This window comes from Gopherus evgoodei, chromosome 10, assembly GCF_007399415.2.
Source record: "Gopherus evgoodei ecotype Sinaloan lineage chromosome 10, rGopEvg1_v1.p, whole genome shotgun sequence".
Classification (NCBI taxonomy): Eukaryota; Metazoa; Chordata; order Testudines; family Testudinidae; genus Gopherus; species Gopherus evgoodei.
Genome location: NC_044331.1, coordinates 38,918,824 through 38,940,536, shown reverse-complemented (window position 1 = coordinate 38,940,536; position 21,713 = coordinate 38,918,824). Strand labels below are relative to the sequence as shown.

The 21,713-nt window shown below is 48.3% G+C and overlaps 2 protein-coding genes across 2 annotated transcripts; both read left to right on the top strand.

Annotated features, from left to right (window-relative positions):
- The first annotated feature begins 362 nt into the window (after positions 1-362).
- On the top strand, positions 363-6,140 carry LOC115658993 (zona pellucida sperm-binding protein 3-like). Its single transcript, XM_030578643.1, has 9 exons — positions 363-776; positions 2,234-2,352; positions 2,428-2,531; positions 2,605-2,782; positions 2,860-2,980; positions 3,080-3,171; positions 3,257-3,399; positions 3,569-3,694; positions 6,007-6,140. The coding sequence occupies exons 1-9, from the start codon at positions 363-365 to the stop codon at positions 6,138-6,140; spliced, it is 1,431 nt and encodes a 476-aa protein (XP_030434503.1).
- Positions 6,141-13,128: 6,988 nt separating this feature from the next.
- On the top strand, positions 13,129-15,652 carry LOC115658994 (zona pellucida sperm-binding protein 3-like). The gene is made up of 8 exons (XM_030578644.1): positions 13,129-13,542; positions 14,190-14,308; positions 14,399-14,502; positions 14,575-14,752; positions 14,830-14,950; positions 15,051-15,142; positions 15,231-15,373; positions 15,519-15,652. The coding sequence occupies exons 1-8, from the start codon at positions 13,129-13,131 to the stop codon at positions 15,650-15,652; spliced, it is 1,305 nt and encodes a 434-aa protein (XP_030434504.1).
- Positions 15,653-21,713: the final 6,061 nt, after the last annotated feature.

Below are 21,713 nucleotides of genomic sequence, written 5' to 3'. Positions count from 1 at the left end.
CTGGTGCAGCTATCACTGCCCCATGATGAAAAGCCCCCTAAAATCCATCATTCCCAAAGCAGACTGTACAGATGGCACTTCCATCATATCACAATCTTTTAAACTTTAATTGAATAAAACATGGTAGGAATCTCTCAAAATACAACTGATGAACTGAACAACAGGTGGGACTGATTCTCATTGTTCCTCCCACTTCCCTGCTCCAGGGTATGGGCAGTGGGTGTGATTGGGCTCCAGCTGCCTGAAGTCTCGGAAAGGGCATTAATTACTTGGGGCAACTGTGAGCTGGCTTTAGGTGCAGAGTATAAAGGGCCCCAGAGCTAGAGTTTCATTCTATGCTGGGTTTGTGGCAAGCAGGCAGGATGGGGTATGGAGGTGGCCTGGGCTTTGCTGTTCTGTGCTGGGCTGTCAGTGGGGTGATCTGTTACAATCCCTGGGATTTCTCTAGGAGTGACTCAGCTATCTGGAGACCCAACCTCAGGGTTGAGAGCCCTCAGAGACAACCCCGTGTATCTTCTCTTGCCCAGCCCTACCCCTGGGCTCAGGTTGATTCTTCCCAGCTCAGGGCTGTGTCTCTGCTGCAGCCTGTCACAGTGCAGTGTGAGGAAGCTCAGCTGGTGATCACTGTGCATAGGGATCTATTTGGGACAGGGAGACTGATCAAAGCTGCCGATCTGAGCCTTGGCCCAGCTGCCTGCCAGTACACATCCCTTAATGCTGCAGAGAACACAGTGACCTTTGAAGCTGGGCTCCATGAATGTGGTAGCACCTTGCAGGTAAGGCAGCTTCATACAAGCTAGAGCACCTGTGAGTAAGGTGAGCCTCATACACTTCGTCCTATCTGTGCTTTGTTAGGTGGGATAAATGGGGAGTAAAGGGAGTGTTGCCTTAAAGGCACTGAAGGGTGGGATTAACTCTGGTCCTCCCTTGTGGATGATGGATAATCCCTAATGTCACTTGTCTCTCAACAATCCTGAGCTGTGCTTTTAACACAGTTCACAAAAATAGGGTGTGGAGGAATGCTTGGTAGCACAATGTGACTTCCCCTCTGGGGATACACTGTAAATTTTGCTTAGGCTGGAGTAGGCCTGGTTCTGTGAGACACCAGAAAACCTAAGCAAAGGCACTGATAGGTTGCAATCCCTGGTGTCCCATAAGGAACAGGGCTAAGTGAATGATTCCTCAGCGCCTGGCCAGATAGATCTGAGTAGGAGACCAGGAACCTGGCACATGTGACTATTCGCTTGTCTAACACTTGCCTCACAATAGTGACCCTGTAGAGGGATTGATCTAGCGTGTCTAAACTCAAACAAGTTCTTACTTGGCATTGGTGTCTTGGGGGTCAAACAGCACTGAAGATGCAGCAACTTGGCTTTTTAACCTGTGTTAGCAGCTCAGCTAAAGCTTGTAGAGGAGCCTGGGGTTGAATTTGAGCTGCAAACTGAATTAAAATCAGATGTGCCAGGTCATCTCTTCTGTTTGAACCCAAATTAGCTCACCCAAGTTAAGAACCCTGCTTTTATTTGTAGTTTTAGCTGTACCTTTAGAGAAGTACATGGTGGCATGGACAGGCGCAACTGGATCCCACTTAACTTTCTGCCACATCTTTGCCCAGTGCTGTAGGAGGCTATAGGCCAGTGTATTACTGGCTAGGAAACCTATGTCTCTGGGTCATATCTTGAGGTACCACCACATTGATGGGCTTTCCATGCTTGTAATGATAAGAGATGGTTGCAACCAGCTATTGGACCTTCTCCCTCTGTGAAGGGACCTCTTCCCCCCCACTCTCCCAACCAATATTTCCCCAATATGTGACTTGCTATGGGAGAGTCCCTATAACAATAGGCCAGGACAGCTGGATTAATCCTCCTTGCCCAGAGAAAGATGATTGACAGCATGAGTGCCCAATGGGAGCTAGATTCTCCTACAGTGAAGATGAACACATTTTGGAAGTTGCAAGAAAAGATAATTACCTGTAGGAAAGAGTGCTAGAAGCAGATGCTGCAATGACCAGAGATGGGTACCATAGACCCTAGTTCTACACATCATGACATAGAATGCCGGCCAGATCAATACTGATCTCTAAAAACAATGTTTCTATTACCATACAACTATGGCTGTACATGTGTTGAAAGACTTTCCATTAATAAGAAATCTCTCTCTAGGTCTTGCTGAACCTAGTGGCTTTGAATGTTTGTATGCTGCTAACTCTTCCGTGTCTGATTCTTCCCAGATGACTCCAGACTCCCTGGTTTACAGCACAAGCCTGAACTATAAGCCCACCCCTGCCAGCAACCCAGTAATCCTGAGAACCAATCCAGCTGTGATTCCTATTGAGTGTCACTATCCAAGGTGAGTGTCCCCTCCCTCCCATTCAGTCCCTGTTGTGGGATCTGGCTCAGTGACTGAGGTCTGCTCCTCTCACAGGAAGGACAATGTGAGCAGTAAAGCCATCAAGCCAACCTGGGTTCCCTTCAGCTCCACTCTGTCTGCAGAGGAGAGGCTGGCTTTCTCCCTGCGCCTGATGAATGGTAGGTGGGAGGAGACTTCAGAGGGAGCCCAACCCTGCCTGTCTGTCCTGCTCACTGTGAGCTTGCCTTGCAGATGACTGGAGTGCTGAGAGACTCTCCAATGGGTTCCAGCTGGGGGAGGTCATGCATATCCAAGCTGATGTCAGCACCGGGAACCATGTGTCTCTGAGGCTTTTTGTGGACAGCTGTGTGGCCACCCTGACCCCAGACAGGGACTCCTCTCCCCACTATTCTGTCATTGACTTCAATGGGTAAGAACTGGGAGCCATTTTTTCTTTAAAACAAGACTGATCAGGGACTCTCACTGACCCTTGGTTCTTCTGTGTAGATGCCTGGTGGATGGGAAGTCAGATGACACCACTTCAGCCTTCATATCCCCCAGACCCAGGCAGGACACACTGCAGTTCATGGTGGATGTGTTTAGGTTTGCAGGAGAAGCCAGGAATTTGGTGAGCTCCAGATTTCTGCTCCAAGTCAATTTCCCCAGGCTAAGCAGGTGTTAGTGTCCCCTGGGATGGTCGTAACCCCTCTTCCCACTTCCCCTCCAGATCTACATGACCTGTCATCTGAAAGTCACTGCAGCTGAGCAAGCCCCAGATCCCTTGAACAAGGCTTGTTCCTTCAACAAAGCAGGCAACATGTGAGTAGACTAGAACCCCATTGGGGGAGTGATGGGCAGCCTAGAGAGGAACACTTCCCTGTAGATTGTCCCTGTTCTGTTGCAGCTGGTCTCCAGTGGAAGGCACCAGAGACATCTGCAGGTGCTGTGAGACTGGGAACTGTGGGCTGGCTGGACAGTCTAGAAGAGTCAGACCTCTGGACAGATGGCCAAGGAGGCGCTTCCAGAGAGATGTGACCTCCAGGCATGGTATGATCTATATAATTGGAGTTAAGAGGTGGCTATGTGTGGTGCTTAGGTTTTTCCCAATAAAAAAGGGGGTCTGCTAGCTGAGCTGAAGGTCCATGGGTTGTCTTTATCCGCTTTGTGAGAATGAAAGAAGCTACACAGATGTAATATTTCTCTTCCCTCAATACAGGTGACTCCTCAGTGAGGGAAACTGAAGCTGATGTTGTGGTAGGACCTCTATTCATCACTTATGCCTATCAGGGATCCAGAAATCTTGTGGAAGAACAAACAGAAGTAGGGAAGGCAGCATCACCAGGTACTTAACTTGTACAGCAATAGTCTATGCACCTTCAGGGCATTGGGCCTGTTGTAAAAAGTGAAAACTCCCTCCAACCACTTCTTCAAGGGAAACTGAGTAAACAGCTTTGCCAGGACAAACCTATGGGCCTGTCCGACCAGTGGGTTGGATAGGAAAGGACCTAGTTAGAATCCAGGGGAGTTCTCCACCCTCCACTCCTGACTCCACCCCCAGCTGGGTTGAAGCATTAAAGTGGTCAAGACCAATTTATAATCTGGGTGACCTGTAGGAGATGGATACTTCCTGCTAAACTCCAGGAAGTTGACACCACATAACCAATACAGTGACCTTAACAGAGGGCTAGAATTAGGAGGGAACATGGAAAATTACAATAGGGTCATAGATTCCCACCTTGTTAATCCTGATCCATGTCTTGGATGTCACTCCTTGGATTTGTGTATTATGTGGCATAAATAGAATTGGTAGCATAAGTACCTAAATTTAACCATGACTTAATTGTCAGACTTCATGGGATAAATCTCATGACTGGAACATAGCTAGAGATGGGTATCGCTCCTTCAGGAAGGACAGGATTGAAAAAGGAGACCTTGCCTAGTCTTGATGTACATGTGTCCTAAGATCCAGAAGGAGATGAGGCAGATCAGTTTAAAGTCACTGCCTAAAGATCATATCACAGGGGGAGTCTATTGTAGACTCCTACATCAGGAAGGAGTGGCTGAGGCATTTCTAGGACATAGAAATATCAAAACAGAAGACCTGGTAGTAATGGGGGACTTTTCTAAGATGTATTGGACTACCCAGACAGCAAAACCTAACTCTTCCAAAAAGTTCTTAGAGTTGTCCCCACTACATTCTGTCTTGGAAAGTAGAGGAAGTAAATGGGGTAGAGCCATCAGACTAAATGCCTCTCTGTTGGTCAGGATCAGTAACAAATTAGAAGGTGGAAGGCAATTGGGGTGGAAGTGATCATGCAATGATCTTTTGCAATCCTAAAACAAGAGCTGTAAAATCAAGACAATGGACTTTAACTGACAGACAGATAGGGAAAGGTCCCAAGGGAAGAAAATGTAAGGGGGAAATTAATTCAGGTGAGCTAGTGATTTCTCAAGGAGAAATCTTACAAGCACAACTAACCCAATTTAAAGGAAAGAGTAAGGCCAAGATGCTCTATCAAGAGCTCTTTACCTGAATTAAAAATGCTAAGGAGTACAAAATAACACAAGCAGGCAAGGACAAAATCAGACTAACAAAACAAGTTACACCTACCAAGGGACATAAGGCAATAAGCAATTCTGCAAATACACTAGGAGTGAGACCTAAGGGAAGGACCTATCCTTTTCTTAGTGGGGAGATCTAATAATGGATGACATCAAGAAGGCTGAGGTGTCTAGTGCTTATTTTGCTTCAGTCACCATGAAAAAGGTTAACAGTGACCAGATACTCAACACAACTATTAACAAGGTGGAAGGAACACAAGTCGAAGTAGTTGAACAGAATAAAGAATACTTAGATGTATTCCAGTTGGCAGGGCCTTGTATCTATCCTAAGAACTAGCTGAAGCAATCTGAACTGTTAGTGATCATCTGAGAACAGAGGATGAGTGAGGTCCCAGAGGACTAGAGAGGTACAAACATATTACCTAGCTTTAAAAAGGGGAACAGACCGCCTGGGGAAATCAGACCAGTCAACCTCACTTTATTCAATACCTTTCCAGGTAACAATCAGTTTGTAAGCACCTAGAAGACAATAGGGTTATAGGGAGTAGGCAGCACAAATCTATCAAGAACAAATCCTGTCAAAAGAAACTACTGGCCTAGTGGTGTCAGAAGTGGGGGAAGCAGACATGTTGGGAGTGGATACACTTCTTAACCCTTTGACAGGTCCAATGAGTGTCACAAGCAAATTAAGAAAATGCATGTAGATGAAACTACTATAACTGGATTCACAACTGGTTGATAGATGGTACTCAGATTTATTATCAGTGGTCTGCTGTGAGACCAAGGGTGTATTTAGGGGGTCAGTCCCTGGGTCCAGTATTAGTCAATATTTTCATTCTCAATTTAGATTTGGGGGGGGGGGTGACACCCTGAAACTCCCCTCAGCTTCCATTCTAGAGGACAGGATAAGATTTCAAAATTGACTGGAACTCAAGATGAAAGTCAAGTGCTAAGCACTACACTTAAGAAGGGGAAAAAATCAAATGCCTGACTACAAAAGAAGGGAAATAACTGGCTTGCTTATGTATGATTGACTCCACTAAAGCTGGAAAAACATCTAGTTCCCATTCTAACCACAAATCTTTCCTACAGGCATGGAAGAGACTCCTGGGCTGGTGCTTGGGCTGAGCTTGGTGGCTGCTGCTATTGGTTTGGCCTCTGTGATTCTAATCATCTGCTTCATCTACAAAAACCACAGCTGTGCAATGGCTGGTGCTGTCATGTGACTTGTACCTCATGTCATAAAATAAACCCATAAATGGACTTGAGTCTGGTCAGTGCTGATTTAATGGGTGAGTGGTGCTGTCTATTCTGTGGGGGTAACTCAAAGAGGTGGTCTTCACAAGCACTGCAGTCTCAATTCATGAGAATAGTCAGTGGGGTGGGGGGGTTGAGTGCAGAGTTTGCCTCTCCTGGCAACAGAGTAGAGTTGTTGGCAGTGTGAAATGGAGGTGCTGTCCTGAGCTGCTTGGAATCTAACACCTGCCACCTGTAGCCCTTCTCCAGCCAGGACTCCCTCTGCAAACAGGCCAGTGCTGAAGGCTGAGTCACCAGTGACAACAGCCAGAGTGCTGAGAACTGCTCCAACAGCATGCCTATCCAAGATAGAAAGATGTAAATTTCTCCTTGAGGGGAGATAGCCATGCTATTTTTAGCATGGCTATGGGATGGGAGGGGCTCACTGTATACCAGGGTATCGCTGTCAGGGCAACTAGCACCTCGCAGTACCCCACTAAACATTTTTTATTTTGAAGTTGCAAGCTTAAACTAGTGCAGATAAGCCTCCTCCAGCTGGAATTGCTACACTAGACTTTACAAGGTGTCATGGAGGCTATTGCTAATGAGAACAGCTACTAATGCACCAAACTCATCCCTGGTGTAACTTCAGTGGCCAGGCATTCATCATAATCCTGGCCCGGGGGGTGGTTCAGTAGGGCTTGGCTTGTTTGCTAGGCCACTGTATAAACATCACTTTAAACAACCTCCTGCACTTTATCTGGATTGGTCAGAAAAGTAGGCTGCTCAACACCCTTTACAGGGGGAGGAGGGAAGGGATTCTGCAGCTGTGCTGACTTCTGTAGCTGGCATCATCCAGCCTGCCTTGCTCATGTTACAGTGAAAACCCCCAATGAAGGGGACAGCTCTGTCCCCAGGTGGGTGCATAGAGCAGGAGCACTGATGGCACCAGTAGTGTTGGGGTGGAGGATGCCAGCAGCTATGAGGTGTCTTCCTATTGGGGACATAAGAGTTGCACAGGCTTATTTCCTAAACATGTTGATAGGGCTGTTGCCTTAAACAGATAGTTAAGGGTTAATGTCTCTTTAACATGTAAAGGGTTAACAAGCTCAGTGAACCTGGCTGACACCTGACCAGAGGACCAATCAGGGGACAAGATACTTTCAAATCTTGGTGGAGGGAAGTCTTTATGCTTTTTGGGTTGTTCTTTGTTCTCTCTTGGGATTAAGAGGAGCCAGACATGCAACCAGGTTTCTCCAATCTTTCTGAAACAGTCTCTCATGTTCTAACTAGTAAGTACTAGATAGAAGGCAAATTAGTCTTTATTTGTTTTCTTGATTTGCAAATGTGTATTTTGCTGGAAGGATATTTTAACTCTGTTTGCTGTAACTTATATTTAGGCTAGGGGGGAGGGAGTCCCTCTGGTCTATGTAAAGCTGAGACCCTGTAAACACTTTTCCATCTTGATTTACAGAGAATTATTTTTTCTTTAATTAAAAGCTTTTCTTTTTAAGAACCTGTTTTTTTTTTTGTTTTTTTTTTTTTTTAATTCTTGTGTAAGACCCAAGGGAGTGGGTCTGAACTCACCAGGGAAAGTCTGGGAGGGGGAAGGGGGAGGGAAAGGTTAATTCCTCTCTGTTTTAGGATCCAAGGAGTTTGGATCAGTGTCTCTTTCAGGGTTCCCCAGGGAAGGATTTAGGGGGACAAAGTATACCAAACACTATTTTGGTTGGTGGCAGCATTATCAGATTTAAGCTAGGAATTAAGTTTAGAGGGGTACATGCAGGTCCCCACTTTCTGGATGCTAAAGTTCAAAGTGGGAATCAGACCTTGACAGCAGCACAGCTGTCAGGAACACTATGGCCTTGTCTGCATTGAACAGTTTTGTTGACAAATCAGGTTTTGCTGACTTGTTCCTTCTGCCAGTGTAACTCCCCTGCAATGGCAACATAATAAAACTGCCTCGATGAGTGGCATAGTGTTTCTGTCAGTGTAGTTAGGGTGATGGAGTGACAGTGTAGATACTGTTCCTTCAGCTATTGACTGGCATTCTTGTCAATTTCATGGCTCCACTGAAGTCATGTAATTAACAAGAGAGCCAGTTTCCCCAGCCTGACTGCTGCCAGGTCTCCACTCAGGGCTGGCTTTAGGCTGACTTTTTTTTTCCCCCCCAAATGGGGCCCCGTGCCTAAGGGGGCCTTGCTGCCCTGGCTGGAGCGCAGCAATCCCCATGGCCCTGCTACCCCAGCAGAAGCCCAGCAAGCCCCACCACCCCTTCCCCTGGCCAGAAAGTGGGCAGACAGCTCTAAGCACATGGCCCTGCTTCACCCCCCATCCCCACAACCTGAGGACTGGCCAGAGTGCAACAAGCCCTGCTCCCCTGTGTGGAGTGCAGTAAGCCCCATGGGCCCTGGCAGAGCATGGCAATCTCAAGTGCTGCTGAAGACTCAGAGCGCTGGCCGGTGAGTATAAGCCCCATGAATTCAGCCCTACACTTGCTAAAGCTGGTCCTGTCTCCACTCCATCCTGGCTTGGGCTGCTACCTGGGCTCCCCACTGGGAACCCTATTCCCCCAGAGTTGCTGCCAGGAGTGTGGCAGCCAGCTAGACTGAAGTGTGGATCTCTTTGAAGCAAGAAGCCTAGGCAGCTGCACTCCTGGTTAGGAGCACAGAGGAGAGAAGCACTGGCTCTGTCCCCCAGGTGGGCCCCTCTCCAGCTAGTACCATGTCATTACCAGGATCACTACCACTGTGGCTGCTGTCCACATTATCCTCCTCCGGTTGGTGGTAAACTAATGCAGTGGCTGTAAGGTGACCTAACATAGGTCCACTTAGGATTGTGGTGTAGACAGCTTAAGTTAGTGAAGGTGTGTGTGTAATAGCATATACAAGACCATGTAATCTGCCAGGCAAAGGCATAACTAGGTCCAAGGGCTGGGAGGGGAACTAACCAAATTAACACTGGGCAGAGGATGCGCACTCAGTGGGATGAGTGAAGAATCCTTGGTAAAGCTTAGCAAGGGCTGCTGTGGATCTGCTATCATGTGAGGTCCTTACATCATCAAGACCAACACCACTGCCTTTGGCCTGGAGCTGATGCGGCTTTCCCTACTCAAGGCTGATAGTCTACACAGGCTACTACCTAAGGGCTAGTCTACACTGGCTGTGGTTTGTGTCATGGCATAGCACTGGGAGAGAGCTCTCCTAGGGCTCCAAATCACCTCCACAAGGGGTGAGGCTACCAGTGCTGGTGCACTGTCTACATTGGTGCTTTATAGCACTGAAACTTGCTGCACTCAGGGGTGTTTTTTCACATAGAATCATAGACTATCAGGGTTGGAAGGGACATTAGGACGTCATCTAGTCCAACTCCCAACTAAATCATCCCAGCCAGGGCTTTGTCAAGCCTGACCTTAAAAACATTCCTGAGCAAGAAAGCTGCAGTGCTGTACAGTGCCAGTGTAGACATGCCCTTAGAAGGGCTGATGTGCCCCAGTGAACCTAAAACTGGAGGTGCATCACTAATGGTTTTTATGCTGTTCCCTATTGCCATGCTACCTGGGCACTTCACTAACAGGAGGGAGGAGATCCTGATATACACAGTGCTGGGGGATGCTTGGCCAGGGCTGCCCAGGCTGGAGGGGCAAGTAGGGCAATTTGCCCTTGGCCCCATAGGGGCCCTGAGAGCCCTGGCCTGGTGGCGGGTTGGGTCTTCAGCCGCAGGGGATCCTTCAGTTGCTCTGGGTGTTTGGCAGCACTGAAGGGCCTGCTGCTGCTGAAGACCCAGACAGCCACCAGGTGAGTACAAGTGCTGCATCTGCCCTGCTTTGCCCCCTGAATCCTCTGGGTGGCCTGGTGCTTGACCCCATTCCCCCACTTCACCCCTGCCCTGCCTCTTTCTGCCCATTCTACCCCTTTTCCCCAAGCATGCTGCATTCTCACACCTTCCTCCTGCATGCTGCAAAACAGCTGCTCACAGGAGGTGTAGGGAAGGGGAGGTGCTGATCCATGGGGTGTGCTGGTGGGCAGGAGGCATTGGGCTGCACTGGGTGCTTAGCCCCCACCATTTTTTCCTATGGGTGTTCCAGCCCCAGAGCACCCACAGAGTTGGTTTCTCTGCTCACACAAGATGTGAGGAAGAAATTTTATCCCTGTTTTACACCTGTGGAAACTGAGCCATAGAGAGGCTGTGACATGGTTTCAAAATAGCAGCTGTGTTAGTCTGTATCTGCAAAAAAGAACAGGAGTACCTGTGGAACCTTAGAGACTAACATTTATTTCAGTATAAGCTTTCGTGGGCTACAGCTCACTTCTTCAGATGCATAGAATGGAACACACAGACAGGAGATATTTATACATACAGAGAACATGAAAAGGTGGAAGTACCCATACCAACTGGAAGAGTCCAATCAATTGAGATGAGCTATCATCAGCAGGAGAAAAAAAAAACCTTTGAAGTGATAATTGAGATGACCCATAGAAGGTGTGAGGAGAACTTAACATAGGGAAATGGATTCAATTACTGTAATGACCCAACCATTCCCACTCTGTTTAAACCTAAGTTAATTGCATCTAATTTGCATATTAATTCAAGTTCAGTGGGGCCTCATGGTTGTGGTCGCCTAAGAATACAGTGGCAGAACCAGGAATTTAACCATCAACTGGTGAGTCCAAAGCCAGTGCTTCAACTGCAAGAACACCCAACTGCCCAGCTGAAGGTCAGCAGCGGGGTTCTGCACACACTGCCCTCAAAAGAGCAGAGCTGGCTCTATCCCCTGCCTGTATTACTAACAACCCCTCTCTTCTCCCAGCCTCCCCACACCTGGTGCTGTCAAGATACTGACTGCTCAGCTACCTCCAGGACAACTTTAACCTTCCCACCGTTCCTTACTCTTTCAACACAGCCCTATGTTCTACTCTAGACAGCTCCCAGCCCCTGACATCCTTCCTTTCTGCCTCCTAAATATGACTGCATTTATCTACCCAAAACTGCCGTTAGGGAGGAGGGTGTAATCATCCCCATCTCACACAGGGGAACTGAAGTACAATGGCAAAGGGCCAAAATTAGTGGCCACCTACCTAAATTCCCATGTAAGTAATATTTTTTGGGGGGGGAGGGTGAGCAAAATTTGGTTTTAAAGATAAATTTAACTGTGGCCTTCATGAAACTGGCCACAGAGAAATTCCATCATGTGGCACCATAAAATGCCCAACCGTGATCGGCATCCAATTTAATGCAGGCCCTTTAGAACCAGCCCATGGCCCTCTGCCCAATCAGCTAATCCACTGTGTAAGTGGACTGTTCAATGGTTTTTTAGACAGCAATAGATTCAGGCTGCCTGAGTTCTGTGCCTGTATCAGGAATGGAAGTGTTCTCTAGTGGGTAGAGCTGTGGCTACTAACAGGACAACCAACCACATGCTTTGGATGTTCGCTTCAACAGCCAGCCTGGCTCAGTGGATGATAGTCAGGTCTGCCATATTAATGACCTAGATATTAACGTGATCTTTCCCAAGAGGACCATTGTGCAGCCTCTTGGTGACCTTACCTGTAAAACAGGGGGGAATGCGACCTGTCTCCCCTAGTGCATGCAGAGGAAGCTACAGTCAAATACAAATACACGTAAATATGAACAGCCATCACTGGAAGCAACAACTCTTGAATTTACAGTCTCCTGGGCCGAGTTATTCCAAAGTATTTAGGCTCCTAACTTCCATTGAGCCTAACTACCTTTGAGGAACTGGGTCATGGTTCCCAGCCCAGTCCACTGCGCCTGGTTGAAAGAGGAGTCCTGGGTTTAGCTGTGTATACAGGCACAGCATGCAGGGCTCACAGGAAACCCCTGGGCCATTCCCCAGGACCAGAAATAAAACAATGATTTTGGATAGCCTAAGTTTTGGAACTTGTTCTTCGTGGACATTAGCCCTCAGCAGGGGTAGCCCAACAATCTCCATTTCACATGGATCCCGCCCCAATCATTTCCTAGGTGTGCAAAAATATCATGATAAGGCTGTTCAAACAGGATACTCAACATTTAAAACCAGGCCACTTGGGAGAGCTGTGGCTGGAAAACCCTTTGGTCAAAAGAACTCAAGTTTGCATCCCAAAACGCACCTCAGCTGCTGAACTAGAATGCCAGTTTAGGAGTTGATCTGACTATCCAGACCAAGTTCAGATCCCCTTGGGATCCAGGAAGCCCGCTCACTACTAAAGGACCTCCCTGCAGCCTAAGGGCAGGATCCACAAGTCCCAGATTCCAAGTGAGTACGGGCGACAACTAAAGATAAAACAGGGACAGGAGTGAGGTCACAGGGCTAAACAAAGGGAAGCTGACATGGACACCGAGCAGATAACCCTGCTGAGTTCAGATCCTATTGGGATCCAGGAAGTGGGTGGGCAGAAGGACCTCCCCCAGCCTAAGCGGAGGATCCACAGGACCTGGAAGCCAATTGATTCCAGAGGACAACTAATGAGATAACAGAGACAGGAGTGAGGTCAAAGGGTCAAACAAAGGGAACCAGATGAGGACACCAAGCAGATAACCACACCGAGTTCAGATAAGAGGCAAAATTCAGAGACCAGGAATTTAAACAGAAATTGTGTCACAAACGTAACCATATTGCAGCGATCACTGCTCCATAGTAAAAATCCCCTTTGGCATTGAGCATCAGCACTGCAGACGCTGCACAGCTGATATTTCACATCCACATCAAAATATTTCAGCCTTTAATTGAACGAAACATTACAGGAATCTCCCAGAATACAACTGATGAACTGACCAACAGGTGGGGATGATTCCCATTTTCCTCCCATTTCCTTGCTCCAGTGATGGGTCGTGGATGTGATTGGGCCCCAGCTGCCTGCAGGATAGGGGAGGGTGATAATTACCTGGGGCAGCTGTCACCTGGCTTTAGATGCAGGGTATAAAGGGCTCAGAGCAGCAGATTCTCTCTATGCTGGTTTGCTGCAGGCAGGCAGGATGGGGTATAGAGGCACCCTGGGCTTTGCTCTTCTGTGCTGGGTGGTCAGTGGGGTGACTGGTTACAATCCCTGGGATTTCTCTAGGAGGGACTCAGCTATCTGGAGACCTGCCCCTAGGGCTGAGCCCCCTCGCAGACAAGCCCATGTGCCTTCTCTTTCCCAGCTCTACCCCTGGGCTCAGGTTGATGCTTCCCAGCTCAGGGCTGTGTCCCTGCTGCAGCCTGTCATGGTGCAGTGTGAGGAGGCTCAGCTGGTGATCACTGTGCACAGGGATCTGTTTGGGACTGGGAGACTGATCAAAGCTGCTGACCTAAGCCTTGGCCCAGCTGCTTGCCAGTACATGTCTCTTAATGCTGCAGAGAACACAGTGACTTTTACAGCTGGGCTCCATGAATGTGGCAGCACCTTACAGGTAAGGCAACTTCATATAAACCAGGAACTTCCTATTTGTGTGGATTTTAAAGGGTAACAGTACTGTGCAGGCCTTGGTTCAGTTACTGACCAACTGGCTATCCCTCTGGAGGGAGGGGGTGTCTATTTTTTCTTAGTCTTCAGTCTCCTTATAGTTGAGAATTTCATGTCTGTGCTAAAAGCAGGCTTAAGAACATGTATGGGAAGGGAGCCATGGTGGCTGTCAGATTTCACCACTGGACATGTGTGCCCAGTCCAAGCCAGGGAATTTTACTGCCAGTAAAGCAGTTTGGCACCCTGAATTCTCTGAGCTCTGCAAAGACTGCAGAGGGGAAGGGGCCAGCTGAATGTGTTTCTGTTCTCTGGTAGCTCAATCTGAGTAGTGGTGTGAGTATGTTGTACCTGGGGGTTACTCTATGGCACTTGCCTCAGAACAGGCACAGAGGAAACTAGTCAGCAGAGTCATGCAAAACAGGGCACTGTGGTAGCTCCAGTATTCTGATGGCTGCTACAGCAGAATGATCGCAGGAACCTCTTATTGAAAGATATGCCCACTTTCTGTAGGCTGGAGAACTGTCTTCAGCTGAGACCTGTTAATATTGATCTTAACTATTTGCCCTTAATCTGTCCAATGTCCCTTCCTTCCAGATGACCCCAGACTCCCTGGTTTACAGTACAAGCCTGAACTATAACCCCACCCCTGCCAGCAACCCAGTGATCCTGAGAACCAATCCAGCTGTGATTCCTATTGAGTGTCACTATCCCAGGTGAGTGTCTGAAGTGCTCAGGTCCCCTCCCTCCCATTCAGTCCCTGTTGTGGGATCTGGCTCAGTGACTGAGATTTGCTCCTCTCACAGGAAGGACAATGTGAGCAGTAAAGCCATCAAGCCAACCTGGGTTCCCTTCAGCTCCACTCTGTCTGCAGAGGAGGGGCTGAGTTTCTCCCTGCGCCTGATGAATGGTAGGTGGGAGAAGACTTCAGGGGAGCCCGACCCTGCCTGTCTGCTCTGCTCACTGTGAGCTTGCCTTGCAGATGACTGGAGTGCTGAGAGACCCTCCAATGGATTCCAGCTAGGGGAGGTCATGCATATCCAAGCTGATGTCAACACTGGGAACCATGTGGCTCTGAGGCTCTTTGTGGACAGCTGTGTGGCCACCCTGACCCCAGATAGGGACTCCTCTCCCCACTATGCTGTCATTGACTTCAATGGGTAAGAACTGGGAGCCCTATTTTCTTTAAAACAAGACTGATCAGGAACTCTCACTGACCCTTGGTTCTTGTGTGTAGATGCCTGGTGGATGGTAGGTCAGATGACACCACCTCAGCCTTCATATTCCCCAGGCCCAGGCAGGACACACTCCAGTTCATGGTGGATGTGTTCAGGTTTGCAGGAGATGCCAGAAACTTGGTGAGCTCCCAGATTTCTGCTCCAAGTCAATTCCCCCAGGCTAAGCAGGTGTTAGTGTCCTCTGGGATGGTCCTAATACCTCTTCCCACTTCCCCTCCAGATCTACATCACCTGTCATCTGAAAGTCACTGCAGTTGAGCAAGCCCCTGATCCCTTGAACAAGGCTTGTTCCTTCAACAAAGCAGGCAACATGTGAGTACACTAGCACCCCATTGGGGGAGTGATGGGCAGCCTAGAGAGGAACACTTCCCTGTAGATGATTGTCCCTGTTCTGTTGCAGCTGGTCTCCAGTGGAAGGCACCAGAGACATCTGCAGGTGCTGTGAGACTGGGAACTGTGGACTGGCTGGACGGTCTGGGAGAGTCAGACCTCTGGACAGATGGCCAGGGAGGCGCTTCCAGAGAGATGTGGCCTCCAGGCATGGTAGGCTCTGTGCCCACTTCACCTGGGAAGATGTCTGGCTTACTCCAACGGACTGTTCCTAGAGAATCTTCCACCCAAAATGGGATGGATGAGACTAACCTGACATGTATTGGTGCTCTAGTAGTGCTTCTCTTCCCCAATACAGGTGACTCCTTGGTGAGGGAAGCTGAGGCTGATGTTGTGGTAGGACCCCTAGTCATCCTTGATGCTTATCAAGGATCAAGGGATCTCTCAACTGATCAAATGGCAGCGGAGAAGGCAGCCTCGGAGGGTAAGTAGTTCTAGCGAAGAACAAGTCACACAGTGCCTCTATTGTTACTTATTAATCTCCATTAGGTTGGCTTGGGAAAAGCTGATCTAAAGGATGGAAGAAATGAGTCTAGCAAAGTCAGCTGTAAGAATCCTTTAGTCCAAGGAGGGGATGTTAGGAATGAGTCAACAAGGCTCCTCATTGAAACAGTCCAAGCAGAGCCAGTCAAACATAAGTCTGTCAGCCATTGCAGCCTGGGCTTATCTGCTGGGACACCAGTTGTGGCCTGAGACCTATAGCCAATTAACTAGTGAATTTATGGACAGGTGCTAATCTTCTGTTCCAGCTACTTCTAGTAGACAAGTTATCAGAGGGCCAGCCTTGTTTTAGGCTGGATCTGTAAAAGCAGCAAAGGGTCCTGTGGCACCTTATAGGTTACAGATGTATATTGGAGCATGAACTCTTGTGGGTGAATACTCACATGCATCCAACAAAGTGGGTACTGACCCATGAAAATTCATGCTCCAATATGTCTGTAATCTATAAGGTGCCACAGGACTCTTTGCTGCTTCTAGTAGATGGACTCCAATTGGTATGGCTAAAAACCACTTCAAAAATCAGAACCTTTCAATATAGCTCAAATAAAATCCCCAACTTTAACTAGGGCCTTCACTAATGTACCCAACAAGTCCATGGTGGATTTTTATGGAGAGGTAGCTAGAAAAGCAACTAGTTGCAGTTTTAACCACCTGTCCTTTTTGTAGGATTCTCTTCTACAGCTGGGCTGATCTCCATGGCAGCTGCCATTGCACTGGCCTTCATCACTCTGGGGATACTTGTATACAGAAGATGCAGCCATTCTAGTGCCTGAGCAGTCACATGCCTTGTACCTTCTGTCTAAATAAATCCAATAACTTGAGTCTGGTCCATGATTTATTCTTTATGGGCAAGTGAGGTGTGTGCCCTCCCCACCTACTTTGGGAAAGAAAATGGGGTGGCTGATGGATCAGCCACCCCATGGACACACAAATGGGCTGAATAGGGAGAGATCATGGGAGGGTGGGGAGAATAGAGCTTGCTGCCTTCAGGTTCCCAGAGTCAAATGGCTGGTATCTCTCACAGGCAAAGGGCAGGGGAATTTCTCTCCTGAACAGTCCAGCTGGCAGCTGTAACCATTACAGGGCTCTAGCAGAAGAGAGAACAATATCCCCCAGCCACTGTGCCCTGAGTGAAACAGACTTCAGGAGGAAGTTCCTCCTGACTCTGACTGGCTTTAGGCAAAGCTCTAGGAGAGGGGTTCTCAAACTTCATTGGCCACAACCCCTTTTGACAATTACTGCCCCAGCCCAGGGGGTCAAACCCCAAGAGCTTCAGCCCTAGGGAGTAGGGCCTGTAGCCTGAGCACTACCACACAGGGCTGAAGCCCTTGGACTTTGGCTCCAGGGCTCAGTTTGTGCCTTTGGCCCCAGGCAGCCTACCACAGCCCTGGCAAACCCATTAAAAGGGTGGTGGTGACCCACTTTGGGGTCCCAACCCACAGTTTGAGAACTGCTGCTCTCAGGTAACTGCCCCAATCCTTCTTTCTCAGGTGAGTGGGCTAGCCAGGTTCTTCTCACCATGGACTGAGATCGCCTCTGGGGTGAATTCCTTTGGCTTACGCTGGATTTAGTTGTGCATGCCAGTCCTGGTCTCATGCAAAAGGAATCTAAAAAAATTTTCCAGTTCATGCTCTAGGCCATGACTTGCAGACCTGTGAGGGCTGCTCTGACCTGATCATGCACCCAGGGCAGCTTCGACTCAAACCCAAGTCTAAAGGGCTCTGCTCCATTGTGCTCTCTCCAGTGGTAGAAAGTAGCCCACCCTCCTAGGTGACAGGATGTCATTTGTTCAAACAACATCTGCCCTTTAGGTGGGTGGGGAGCAGACCTTACTCAGGATTGCACAAGCAAACATTGGCAGCAGTGCTGAGGAGAGCAGCAGAGTTTATTTTCCCCCAACAAGCTCTCTGCAGCAGTGGTTATTCAGCCTCTCCTATGGGATGCTGCAGTGGGGCACTGAAGCTGGCAGGCAAGATAGTGGGGCAGGAGCAGCACCTCTAACAGATGCAACTCTCTGAGCAGTGGCCCTTGTAGGTTTGCTATGCACCTGTGAGCTGAAGGGACTTGGGGCTGTCCAAGGTCAGAGCACCTCATGTACAGTGTCAAATGACTCTCCGCACCCTGGGAGGCAGGGGAGGGCTGACCCCCATCATACAAGGGTGGAAGGAGACACAGGATCATGAAGTGAGATTGCCCAGGAAGGCACTGGCACTATGTGAAACTTAACCTTCATCTCTTGCATGCCAAGGTGGTGTTTTAACCATCAGACCATTGTTCTCATTGCTTTCTAGCCTGTATTTCCATGGTTCCTCTGTTCTTCTCCCCTTGCCCAGCTGAGATCCAGCCCCTGTGTTGTAGGTAAATGTTCCCTGCCTCTGGCATAATTCCAGTCCTTCTAGTAAACTCTGGGTCCCTCACTGGGGAAGCTCCAAGGCCTTGACATCCCTCAAATCCTCCTCCTTTCTCTGCACTCAGCTTGTCTCTCTTTCTCCCGAATGATGTTGGCTGTATCTAGGCAAAGAGCAGGAATCATTACTGTCCTTGTATCATGGAGGAGACTCCGAGGTTCAGCTGCTAAGCCAGAATTAGTGGCCAGTTCCCAAACAAAGAATTTTGTGCTTCATGAGGGGTGTGGATTCGGTGCCTGGAGGTACTGCTGCTGGTTGAGCTGTCAGCTGCCTGACCTGCCAATTTTCTGGCTTTCTAGGGTGCCTTGAAGAAAGGATGCAAAATTTGGTTTTTAAATAGAAATTTAGCTGCAACCTTCACTAAACTGGGAAAAGAGCAATTCCATCATGTGGAGCCAAAATTACACCCACGGGAGTCACCTGGTTTGGACACAGTCCTCTGACCCTTGACCTAACCTTTCTGTAAGTGGGCTTTACAGCTGCTTGGCAGAGAATCAGGATTCCTGGGCTCTCTACCCAGCTGTGGGAGGAGACTGTGGTCTCATGCTTAGCACAGGGAGGGTAACCAACCACATTAACTCCATGCATTCATTTCAGAGAGCAGCATGGCTGTGACTGGGGTCAGCTGGAGACACCAGGGTTTTATTCCTAGCTTTCCTAGGGGGAACATGATGTAAACTCTCAAGTAACTTTTAGCTCTAAGGTGCTGGACTATGAGAGCTGCCTTGCCCTAGTATAGGGCTATGAAGCCTTAATCAGTTATTAGCACTGTGGGTACAAATACCTATTAAGAGCTGTCAGCGGACTGAAACAGTTGCATGCCATCCCATGGGCTCTTCACAGGTATGGTGTTGACAACAGGCGTCTCTCTCTCTTTCTCTGGGCACACTGTCATTCCATGCAGGACTCACAGCAGTCCCATTGGTCGTGCCACTAAACAGCAATAAACCTGAATAACTTCAAATGGACTAGCTTTTGGAGCTTGCCCTTGATGCAGGCCACTAGATTGCTGCAGGGGTACCTGGGACCCAAGAACCTCATGATGCCAATTGGCAGAAGAAACGGGGGTGGGTACAGGGATCCCCTGGGTTCACCAAGAGAATGTCATGTAAGTTCTCTAATGAAACCCTGGGTCATACTGGTCATCATAACCATTGTGAGATGTAGGTATGGGAAATATGAAAGGAGCACTGAAAATCAAGTTCTGTAGGCCATGTAGATAAAGCAGGCTTCTCAAAGGTAGCGGGTCTTGAGACAAAGTCCTGCAGACAGGAGGGTGGGCGATGCTTATCTCCATGGTGGACCATAGTGTGTTTTATGCCATACAACATCTAAGTCAAATGCAAATGAGGAGCTGGCAGAGACTTCAGAAAGAAACTAACAGGAAGAAGTCAGCATTGGAGGGGGAATCCCAGCTGTAGGTAAACATCAAAGGGACATTCTGGTATGTTTGTGGAGCAAAAAGACCTCTCGACATCAGGTGCCAAGGAAGTAAACTGATAGCGAGTTGGTGTCATGAAAAAGGAGTCTCGGCCAGGCTTGGCTGAAAATGCTGAAGGGAACTTGGGTGATAGACACTTTTCTAGACTGGAGGATAACTTGTTAGTTAAGTGTAGGCTCTGGAATGCGGGTTATGATTTTGTTTCATAGCTAGCTGTTTGTTTCCAGCTCTCACACAGGCTTCTATTTGACTCTCTGTTCTGTCTTAAATAAATCTCCTTTTGCTTTAGAATTGAGCTGAAGTGTTGTGTGTGATACAAGAGTGGTGAGTTAAGGCCAAACTGGTAAATGGTGATGTGCTGTTCCTCTGGAAACAGAGGATCTGGGATTTCTGTGGGTATCCACTGATCAGGGCTGAATCCCAGTTTGAAGGGACTTGAAGTCAGGGGTGCATTGATTGTTAACCTGCAAGGCAAAACACAGGAGTGGACTAGCCCAGAGAAGAATGCTTGAGGGGCTGGTGGGCTGGTTGCTTTGGGGAGCTAACACCCAGCTGGCACAGAACATAAGAATGGCCATCCTGGGTCAAAGCAAAGGCCCATCCAGCCCAGAATCCTGTCTACCAACCGTGTTCAATGCCAGGTGCCCCAGAGGGAGTGAACCTAACAGGTAATGATCAAGTGATCTCTCTCCTGCCATCCATCTCCACCCCCTGACAAGCAGAGGCTAGGGACACCATTCCTTACCCATCCTGGCTAATAGTCATTAATGGACTTAACCTCCGTGAATTTATCCAGTTCTCTTTTAAACCCTGTTATAGTCCTAGCCTTCACAACCTCCTCAGGCAAGGAGTTCCACAGGTTGACTGTGCGCTGTGTGAAGAACTTCCTTTTATTTGTTTTAAACCTGCAGCCCATTAATTTCATTTGGTGACCCCTAGTTCTTACATTATGGGAACACGTAAATAACTTTTCCTTATTCATTTTCTCCACACCACTCATTATTTTATATACCTCTATCATATCCCCCCCTTTGTCTCCTCTTTTCCAGATTGAAAAGTCCTAGCCTCTTTAATCTCTCCTCACATGGGACCCATTCCAAATCCCTAATCATTTTAGTTGCCCTTCTCTGAACCTTTCCTAATGCCAGTATATCTTTTTTCAGATGAGGAGACCACATCTGTACGCAGTATTCAAGATGTGGGCGTACTATGGATTTATATAAGGGCAATAAGATATTCTCCATCTTATTCTCTATCCCTTTTTAAATGATTTCTAACATCCAATTTGCTTTTGTGACTGCCGCTGCACACTGCGTGCAAAGCAAGGCTCCTTCATACAGGAGGCAGGTGGCAACTAGGGTGACACACAACCCTGGCTGCCCTCAGAAGTGTCACAGCCCTACTCCAGGAATCTCATTTTCACATGGATCCTCCCCCAGGACAGGCCCTCTCTTGGCTTTGAAAAACAAACCATTATGGGGGAGGGGAGAAATGGGGCCAGATGTAGGGAACACTTTGGGGAAAACAACTCAACCCTGCAAACTCCACCCCAACCCTGGAACGAGAACACCAGTTTTGGAACTCATCTGGCTAGTTATGTGGATATTAGAGAGGACACACATTTCCCCTTGAACAGATTTCAGTTTCGCACTTATCCACAGTGAAACAGTCGTTGGGTCAGACTGAGAGAGCAAGTGACCGGGAACGCTGCTGTAGCCCAGTGGGAGGTGGGAGCACTGGCATCTTATCCCTCTTTCATTATTTATCCACAACAGAACAGCTTGAATGGGAGAGCAGAAGGAAGCCCAACATCAGAACTCCCCCTAGCTCAGTGGTTCAAGCATTCTTCTGAGAGATGGGAAACCCCTGTTCATATCCTTTCTCTCCCCTGCAGTAGAGAGGGGGAATCAAACCTGGGTCTCCTACATTCTAGGTGAATGCTCTAACCACTGGACTAAAAGCTTTGAGGTGGATGCCACATCCTGCTCCATTGTGAATGGGGCCTATGCTGGTAAGCAGCACAATTAGTGGATTGGGCCCCGCGTGTGACTTAGGAAACTAAATGCCTAACTTCTCTGGCTCATGGATCATTCTTGGTTTAGGTGGGAGATAAGTGCCCAGACTCCTAGAGGGAGGCAGCTGA

Excerpts from the sequence above, each read along its gene's own strand:
- LOC115658993 (XM_030578643.1), top strand. The coding sequence starts at position 363 with ATGGGGTATGGAGGTGGCCTGGGCTTTGCTGTTCTGTGCTGGGCTGTC. Across the intron at positions 2,353-2,427 it reads ATTGAGTGTCACTATCCAAG|GAAGGACAATGTGAGCAGTA; the intron begins GTGAGTGTCCCC and ends CTCCTCTCACAG. Across the intron at positions 3,400-3,568 it reads AGATGTGACCTCCAGGCATG|GTGACTCCTCAGTGAGGGAA; the intron begins GTATGATCTATA and ends CCCTCAATACAG.
- LOC115658994 (XM_030578644.1), top strand. The coding sequence starts at position 13,129 with ATGGGGTATAGAGGCACCCTGGGCTTTGCTCTTCTGTGCTGGGTGGTC. Across the intron at positions 14,753-14,829 it reads GCTGTCATTGACTTCAATGG|ATGCCTGGTGGATGGTAGGT; the intron begins GTAAGAACTGGG and ends TCTTGTGTGTAG. Across the intron at positions 15,374-15,518 it reads AGATGTGGCCTCCAGGCATG|GTGACTCCTTGGTGAGGGAA; the intron begins GTAGGCTCTGTG and ends TCCCCAATACAG.